At 37.7% G+C, this 9573-nt stretch overlaps 1 protein-coding gene across 2 annotated transcripts; it reads right to left on the bottom strand.

Moving 5' to 3' along the window:
* Positions 1-1495: 1495 nt before the first annotated feature.
* Positions 1496-7308, bottom strand: LOC114465620 (pollen-specific leucine-rich repeat extensin-like protein 1). Of its 2 annotated transcripts, none has more exons than XM_028450772.1 (4): positions 7051-7308; positions 5707-6198; positions 5525-5632; positions 1496-3119 (listed from the first exon to the last, which is right to left on the bottom strand). In XM_028450772.1, the coding sequence occupies exons 2-4, from the start codon at positions 6157-6159 to the stop codon at positions 1953-1955; spliced, it is 1728 nt and encodes a 575-aa protein (XP_028306573.1). In that variant the 5' UTR covers positions 6160-6198; positions 7051-7308; the 3' UTR covers positions 1496-1952. The 2 variants fall into 2 exon arrangements, with proteins under 2 accessions (XP_028306573.1, XP_028306563.1); XM_028450762.1 differs by having other exon boundaries at positions 5525-5635.
* Positions 7309-9573: the final 2265 nt, after the last annotated feature.

Below are 9573 nucleotides of genomic sequence, written 5' to 3' on the forward strand. Positions count from 1 at the left end.
ATATGTTGTTCAAAACAGGTCTCTCATGCAAATGAGACCTCGTTCCTATCACGTGACCTAAACTGGCCAATGAGGGGTGCTGCTTACGGATAGACTGTTGATATATTGATACCGTACGGATAGCCACTGCGTCGTCTTAATGGGATTTACCTGTATAAAAAAATGTTATAAGTAAAAAAAATAAAAAGAATACATAAATAGCTTTACTGTTTGTCACGTGGCCTATAACATAATCCATAGTTGCATAACTTTTTTTTGGCACAACCTTTAAATGTCAGAAAACTTACAAAAATAAAAATAAAAAAATAAATCAAAGAAAAAGTGTTCAACACTTTTTTTCTTTGATTTAAAATATTTGTTTTGATTAAAGTAAACAATTTTTGATTAAAATGATAATTTTTTTAATTGATTGACTAATATACATAAATCTACCTCCATAGTTGGATTTAACCAACATTTTAACATCCAGTTTTATCTTTTCACTACTTCCGTACATGTTTCAATGCATTTTGATTGACTAAACTTTTATTTTTCTGTTTACATCGACACAAATTATTTCATTATACAATTATAATCTCACCACTGGTTAAACATTTGGTTTGTTTTTCATGGAAAGTATTCAGTCAAGCTTATAAAATCTGGCCCATTAAACACATGTAGTTTAATGGCCATGCAGATGATTCATATTTTGCACACCTGCGATACATCAGAAGTTAGAATAACCTGTGGGAAAGGTTAAAAGAGGACGACAAAATTCCGTAACTTCAATTATTTTCTCATATATTCGAGGAACAGAATAAGGAGTTGCTGAATCTGTTACAAAGCAATGATTGAAGGAAAGATTTTGCTCAGTCAGGACTGGTAGTTTAAGCTAGAGTTTTTCTTGATTTCCTTGCAACACATTGTGGCAAACAGCAGCCAAATAATGACGACTATAGTCTTTTAAAAAGCTACAGGTTTTAATTTTTTTTATCCACAGCTAGAGCATGGTGGGGGAACCATAATGGTGTGGAGCTGTTTTGCTACATGTGGTGTCAGAGGCCTTGCCCACATTACGGTAATAATGATTTCAGAGATGTTTAAAAACTCAACTTTTCACCGGGTGTCAGAAATCGACATTTGAGCCTTAGATTGCAGGTTCTCTTCAAAGGGATCAAACACACAGGACTGTTTGGAACTGACCAGCAATGGTTCCTGATCTTAACCTTATTGAAAACCAATGGGATGAGTTTTAAGAATTAGAATCTAGGAAAATATCTAAGAAATTGAACAAATTTCAAAGGAACATTTGTAAAAGACTCAAAGAAGTGCAAGTGCAAGATGAAAAAGGGCTTTTTCATCTTTCAAATGACATCTGGTCAAAAAATAACAAAAACAAAAACATTTTGGCATTCCAAGTTTAGTCATTTTCCATATATTTTTGAAAATGTTTAGCTGCTAAAAATAGTGACCAAGAATGCAGCAAGAGTTGGGTTATTTTTATTGAATCTTGACCTAAATATAACAAACAAATCCCCACAGAAGTCACTTTAGGCTTCTTTTTCCAGTAGAAAAAGCCTGTATCTGTCCTTTTATTAAACACAGCAGCCGTGCGCACACGCACACACACACAAACACAATCACAGCATGATGTAAAAAACACGTTTTCTTTATGGTTTTACTTTGTCACCAAAGTATAAAATGGAGATGTTTCCTCACGTTTGAACTTCTTTCAGAGGTTGAAACAGGTTCAAACTCTTAAAGCCATGAATATTTCACATCACAGCTCCAGACGAACAATGTCAATCAAAATCAAACTTTCAGCTGTTTACCCAAGAATTGGTTCACTCAAGTGAGACATACTTTTTTTTTTAAGATTATATAAAGCCTACTAAAACAAATGTATTTTCTGTCAAAAACCAGAAGAAATTCGTCATTTTTTTAGAGTCAGATTTATTATCGTGTGTCAGTCTTCAATATTTTTTTATGTGGATCTCGTGAAGGCAGCGGTTCCTTGGCTGCCCTTTGGGTTTGGTTACAGTTTGAGAAAACAATGGCCTGGCGGCTGAAAAAGCATTAGAATAAGGTTGGATTTGGGGTAAAGAACCGAGAGGCGGTGGGGGAGGGGGGTAAAAGCGTGGAGGGGGAAGAGGGGGCGGGTAGAGCATGGGTGAGTAGGGAGGAATGAGTGGAGCAGGAGCAGGAGGCTTAGATACAGCAGCAGGAGGAGCAGGACTCCACTGGGGGACGGGGGGAGTTACAAGGGGAGAACTCCAGTTTGGGAGGATGGAAGGTGAGGAAACTGGAGCAGGATTCCACTGGGTAGTGGCAGAAGGATTCCAGAGAAATGGAGGAGGAGTGAAATGCGACGCCTTGGACCACAAAGAACCTCCTCCGCCACCGCTCGTTTCCGGGTCACATTTGAACGACGGGTGCTCACTGGTCTCCGGGTCCGACTGATGATGACGATCCTGCTCCGGTTCCTCTCTCTGGTTGCTGTGCGATCTTCGCTGTTTCCCATAACTGTCGGGAGGTAACGGCGTGAATCTGGACCTGCTGGAGGATGACGAGCGGCTGCGTGGTGGAGGTGAGCGCTCCCTCCACGTGCTGCTCTCCCGGCTCGGTTTACGGCCCGGGTTGCTGTCCCGCCTCCCGTAAAGCCTCTCCTGGATGCGATGGGACATCTGTCCCAGCTCCTCAAGCCCCAGATCCACACCGATGGCCTGCAGGACGTCCTGCATCTGACGGCGTTTGTGCTCTTCCTCTGGGGTCAGGACAGTTTCTGCTTGGTTTGATGGAGAGTTTGATCTGGATCTTGAGTAGCTCCGAGGGGGAGGCTCTTCATCGGGGGGGCGGAACCTGTTTAGCCTAAGCTGTGGAGACACTGGTCTGTGTGGATCACAAGCTACCGTTTCAGCTCGGCTACCAGACGACGGGTGACATGGTGCACGACTACTACTGATGACTGGTGACGGAGGGGGAGGAGCTTCGGCCCCGGTGGGAGTCTGAGTAACTATTTTAGTGAGCAGGTTTACATTCACGCCTTTGTTGAGCACGTCGAGGAAACGCTCGAAACCTTTAGAGGACGACTCCTGAGGAACGGAGGCACGATGGGAGAACGAGACGTCACTGGGAAAACTCTGGAGGGAAACAGGAGCTGCAGGTCAAACCACAGCCTGAGGAAAAGCTTTTAATGAACGTTACACACACTGAAACAATCCTAAACTCTACCGCCAGGGTGTAAAACTCATTCTAGTTCAGGGGCCAAATACGGAGCAGTTTCTCTTAAGTGGGTCGCAGACTTCTGGCTGGAAAATGTGTACTTCCATGTAGGGCTGTATGGACCAAAATTCCTACCTCAATTTTTTTTCTCAAAATGGCAATAGAAATCTAAATATTTATAACTCAATAAAGTCTGCCCAAAAGGACAGTTCTGGGTTTCATTTGCTGATGCAAAATGCCCTTTATTAACAAACAGCTGCACAATGTGTGACACTTTGGGCTTTTTCTCTTGTAAGGGACAGCACGTGTGAGTGAGTTCTGTAGTGTAGCTTGTTTAGAGGAAGATCTGGGTTAGGGACGCACTCAGAAATCCATCTGACTGTGCTTTTTATGCTGTTCTGAGAACTTGCAAAAGCAACGACTCCTAAAACAAGTATGCAAATAAGAACATAAGCTATAGAAAAAATAAAATAAATATATATATATATATATATATACACTATACTGTATATAAATGAAACCTTAACATATTCAAAAATAAGACCAAAAAAACCTGCTGGATTTATTACGCGGAAGTCAAGGAAACATCAAAGCGATCAGCAGACACCTCCGAAGAAGACTGGCAGTTGAGAGTTGAAACATGTCAGGAGATCAAAGTAAATTTCCTGAATAACTATTGTCTGAATAAATGAAACCTTAACATATAGTTTACAGTCATTAAACTTCCATAAATCATACCAAATATGTTACATAGGGCTTATGATGCTTCAGAAAATTGTTGTGCTAAAATCACGAGAGATTATGTTGCGACGGCAACGTTAGCCACAATGCTAGTGCTTTAGCCACCTGTTTACCTAGAGAAATCCCATGGAAATGTGTGAGATGGTCCCTAAATATTATTTGCGGAACCTTTAATTACCGCCAACTGCCAAATCAATTGCATGTTCATTTGTGTGAAACCGCACACAGCCGTGTGATTTAAGATGCTTCTGCCGTGACGTGTCACCAGATAAAATGACGACCAGTTCAGCTCTTACACCATCAGTTGAACCTGTCTTTGTTCAAAGCCTTTTCACATTGAATGCAGTCATAATAATCTAAACCACTTCATCTTCACAACACATTTAAAACACACTCCGGAATTTAAATGAGGTCTAGTAATTGTCTAGTAATTGATCACTGATTTTTCAAATTTAAATATTATTTTCGGAATTATAAACAACTATTCTATACTTTAACTTTCTCAAAAATAAATATATCTCAAATAAAATGCAGTATAAAAATATCTTAGCACTAATCCTAGCTACACAATATACTGTAACAAACATGATAAAAAAAAACCTAATTCTAGTAAAAATTATTTTTTAGTTTGTCAAACTTTCCAGACCAGCGATTCTCAACTGGTGGGTCGGGACTTAAAAGTGGGTCACGGACAACTGGTCAAAAATAGATACTTGATGTCTCCTCTTTGACTTGTCTTTTATTTTGACATGCATAATCTGAAATGCATGTTGCACAGGAAATTATATAGATTTATGTTTTTAAAAAAATGATGTGTGTTTTAAACAGCTATTTTTGAAAAACTAAATTTAGTTGGTCGAATTCTAAAAGAATGTGGGTCCCGATTTATTGACGGTGGCAAAATGTGGGTCTCAGAGTAAGACCAGTTGAGAACCCCTGTTCTGGACATTCAATCACCCAGTTTCCGGGTAAAAAATTGCATGTAAATGTGTGCCATTGTCCTAAAAAAATGCATGTGAGGCATTTCTGTGGCACGTTGGGACTCCAATTTAAATAAAGAAAAAAAAAAAACTGGTCAGATATATTTTCCTGTTTTAGAACCGCAAATTCCATTTTGTTATCCATTCCGTCTGTTTTCTGCAATCACAGAAAATCTGAGGCCCTAGTTTTATGCAATTCAATTAATGCCGTTTTACCCATTCTTGTTTATATCTGGAAAAAAGGACACCCAGAAATGTTCTCTGGCATTAAAAGATCCTTTAAATGTAGTTTACCCCGATAATTAAAAGATAATTTTGAACCTATTAGTGCCAGGGATATCAGATATATATAAAAAGTGTAAAGTGGTCATATCAAAACATCCCTGTGCAGTGTATAACCTCTGTGTTGGTTTTAGCCTATTTTCTGCAATCCCAGATAATCGGAGGCCCTATTTTATGTGATTTAATTCATGCAGTTTTTTACCCATTTTTGTTTATATCTGGACAAAAAGGACATCCAGAAAACTCTGCATGGTGATGAATGCTAGAAAATCAGAGCCCAATACAGATTCTTATTGATCTTTGGCGTGATCAGGACTCACCTGCTTGTCAGATCCATTCTGTCCATATTTACATCTATCTTTAGGACGGTCTTCACGAAACGTTGCTGCAGACGGACTGTTTGACCTTTCTCTGGGTTTCACATTTCTCTGCTTAACACAAAAATGGACTTTATGAGGATAAAGAAAAGAGAAAAAGCTTCATCGTGCATACAAGGACTGACCTTTGCAGAGTGATTCACTGGGTAATCGTAACTCCTGTCGCCACCTCTGTGACCATCAGTCAACCTCCTGTAGGTCGGATCACTGCCTTGTTGTTGTTTGCTTGTAGCGTCGTGGTGGCGATACGCGTGTCTGGAATCTGGAGACGTTCTTCTATACCTGAGGTCTGTATCTCTGTAAGTCTCTAGTGATTGTTTCCCTCCCACAGACTCCCTCCTGTATCTGTAATTCTTCTCCTCAGCTAACCATTTCTTATCTAAAGCTTCCCGGTCAGGCGAGGACGCTCGTCTCCGCTCCGTACTCCTCTTCCGGTCCCTGCCAGACGGATCTTTCCTGTGCTCCTTACTCCTGTATTCGTGTCCTTCTCTGTAATATTTCTGGGAGGAATCGCGCCGTAAATCTCGGGATTTCTCCTCCAGCCAGTCGGCGTAGTTGTCCCACTGCCTCGAGGACATCCTTCAACAGGAGCTCGGATGAAACCGCGTGTCCTAAATCTTCACAAAAATGGAAAAAAAAAGATCAATCAAAACAACCAGGGAAGAAGTTGACAGCAGTTTGATTTTTATTGGAAATTTTGAATGTTCGTCCTTCAGCCATTTGGTTTTTACTTCAGATTATGGATGAAAATCAACAGTTCATGAATAAAATTTGGTCAGATTTGAAAACTTTAAGCCAAAAATGTAATGCAAATAAGATTATAATGACGTAACAAGCCTATTTTATTGAAATGCAATCATAGAAACAAGTCAATAAAAAATATTTTCGTACATGAACATTTATAAAAAAATTTTTTAAAAATGTTTCCTTATGTGACGGATATTTGAAAGTGTATTAAAAGAGATGCTTAGTAATAATAAATTACTATGCTTTGAAATGTTCTCTGGCATTAAAATATCCTTTAAAATGTAGTTTACCCCTATCACTATAAAATAATTTTGTCCTTTTTGTACCAGACATATCATATATAACAAGTGCAAAGTGGTCAGAATAAAATTAATATTTAAGACTTTAACATTTTACAAATAAACACCAATGTGCAGTGGATAACCTTTGTGTTGGTTTAATACAAAAATGAAAAACCCACCTAAACTCCAAAGTGTTCATGTGTGTTTTTAAAACACTTCTACCTGCTGTGATGTTAATTTATTAGAGACACTGTACGCCAGGCACGAACCATCTGACCGGATTCAGGCTTAAGTTATCAGGCTAACTTCATTAAAAAAAAAAAACAAACATGAACGATAGACTCATGTAAACTATCACAACAAAGACGTTTTAAATTCGTATTCAACACCTTTTCATTAAGTTTATCCACATAAACACTCCACGAGTTGAATTTATATCACCTTTAGCACGGAAGAGTCCACTTTTCCAACGAGGTAACGGTGAAACAAAATGACCGTTTCAGACTTAACTGCGTTAACTCTGGATAAAATAAAAACTCTAGGAGAAGCAATCCATGTCGCATCAGAATAATGTTAAAGAAAAGATCAGCGTCCAAACCCCGCTCAGGCTGCTTCTTTCACACCCGGGTTGTTCGGGTTCACTGACCTCCCCCCTACCCTCAGGAGTACATGTGATTTGATCTACCGCCACCGCCTGGACGGAGGCTGAACAGTGGGAGGGTGTCGGACAAGGGTTGCGTCGTATATGCGCATATATGGACATGCGCACTACCGGAAAATACATTTTTCCTATAAAAATAAATAAATAAAAGAAATTATTTTTGTTTCTTTTTGTTTTCAAAGTGAACGAATACGTGTTTTATTTGTTTATTAGATCGGGTTAGGGTTATAATCTCAGTACAGTGGTAAATTTACAAGGTTATAATTAGAATAACCAGTAAAAACAAACTCACACGACCTAATAATGATAAGATGATATTATTATTATTATTATTATTATTATTATTATTATTATTATTATTATTATTATTATTATTATTAATTATTATTATTATTATTATTAACACAGGTGGCAAAAGTACTAGTCTTCCGTACTCAAGTAAAAGTATAGATATAGATATAGAAAATGACTCTGGTAAAAGTTAAGGGGTTGAAGTTGTTCCCTTATTTGAACAAAAATTAAAAACAAAGTGCATGCTACTAAATGTACTTAAGTAAAAATGTAAAACAAATGACTATTCAATAAAAAGACAGTGTTTTTTAAACCAGCAAATTCCATATCTTTTATTTTCTTAAGAACTTGTAGAAAACTGCTACATGGAAACAAGTTAAATCTATTACCTTTGAACACCTGTAGAATTTAGCACTCATTGTCTTTCTGTCTCTCAAATATATCTGCGGATCAGGATCAGACTGATCTGAGAGTTTCAACATGGCTGCTGCTTAGTTCAAGGGTGTGTGACGTCAGATTTGTTTGGACTGCAATGACACCGTTAATACATTTTCTTTCTATAAAAGCAAGGAATTTCATAAATGCTCTACAAATTCCGTGTACATCTAAACTGACTGCTGTGGATTAAAGACACTAAACGAGTCCAGACCGAGTCTGTTCCGGTCTGAGGAGATCAGGATCCACGAGGACAACAAACTGGAATTGGAATAGATGGGGTTCAACTCCCTACAGTGTCCTAAAATGCAAAATATATGAAAACACAATATTATCATTCTACACATTTTACAACAAACCTGCATGCCTAACAGAAAAAAAACTCAAACTACCTACATTTTGCGCCTTTTTACGTAGTAACGTCATCTTCAAAGGTAGCGAGCTCCTTTTTAAAATGTAAGGAGCAGAAAGTACAAATATTTGTTTACTTGAGTATATATATTTTGGCGACTTTTTACTTTTCTTAATTACTTTTTTAAACTACAGATAAAAAACTACTTAAGTACAGTAACAAGTATTTGTACTTTGCTACTCGTCATCTCTGATTATGAATAATAATGTCCTGTAGTTTGCACTCTTCATATGTTTAACGTGTTTGTATTGATTTTATTAATTTACATATTTGAGTATTTTCCACTTCCTTTTGTAAAAACACACGTTTTGTTGCAATCCAGGACAACCAACCAGTTTTTGGTTTAGGAGCCACGTCTAGCCCAGATTGAACCCAAGTGGAAGCCCACCTTCAGGTTAGTGGTGTCTCCAGGAAGTTTTCATGAGGGTGGCCAAAAGGGTATGGTGTGGTGCCGAATGTAAAAACTCCATCACTGTTTCATAGCCAATATATTTTGAACATTAAGCTCACTTTCCTCACATTTAGCTGATTTTTCGTTCATTCAAGACAGAAATTCATGTGAAACAGCCTGTTCTGTATTATTGTGAAAAATGTGTACACATGAAAAATAAATCTAAATTCCCACTGCACAATACACTTTAAATTTGTTTTTTTTTAAAATCTTTTCTACCTTATATTTATTACTTTTTAAATTATTATAATTATACTTTTTACTATTATAATTTTTACTGTGGTTATTATACTTTTCTTGTCCTTGTGTTGGTTTCAAATTTGTTTGTTTTTCTTTGTGGCATCCAGTGTGGACAGCAAAGTAGGAATTTCATTGTACAGGGAAACATGTTTCCTTACTGTGCACATGACAATAAACACTTTGAATCTTGAAATGTTACATCTAAATGTTAAACGTCAATCTTAATCTGAATGTTAAAGACAAATTTAAATGTTAAATCTAAATGTTAAATCTAAATGTTAAATCTAAATGTTAAATCACTCGCCAAGTGTAAAGCGAAATGTTTAGAAATTATACAAAATGGGCAGGTTAGAGCTGACAGTACTTTCTTTTGTCAGTAATTAAGATACAGATGATGCAAAAAATCTTGAGGGGTGGTATGTGTGGAGTGTGGGGGCGTGACCGCGTGACCGACAGGCACTGACCTGCCCACTT

This window comes from Gouania willdenowi, chromosome 1 (genome assembly GCF_900634775.1).
Source record: "Gouania willdenowi chromosome 1, fGouWil2.1, whole genome shotgun sequence".
In the NCBI taxonomy this organism is placed as follows: domain Eukaryota; kingdom Metazoa; phylum Chordata; class Actinopteri; order Blenniiformes; family Gobiesocidae; genus Gouania; species Gouania willdenowi.

Excerpts from the sequence above, each read along its gene's own strand:
- LOC114465620 (XM_028450762.1), bottom strand. The coding sequence starts at position 6,159 with ATGTCCTCGAGGCAGTGGGACAACTACGCCGACTGGCTGGAGGAGAAA. Across the intron at positions 5,636-5,706 it reads CAGTGAATCACTCTGCAAAG|CAGAGAAATGTGAAACCCAG; the intron begins GTCAGTCCTTGT and ends TTTTGTGTTAAG. Across the intron at positions 3,120-5,524 it reads AGAATGGATCTGACAAGCAG|AGTTTTCCCAGTGACGTCTC; the intron begins GTGAGTCCTGAT and ends GTTTCCCTCCAG.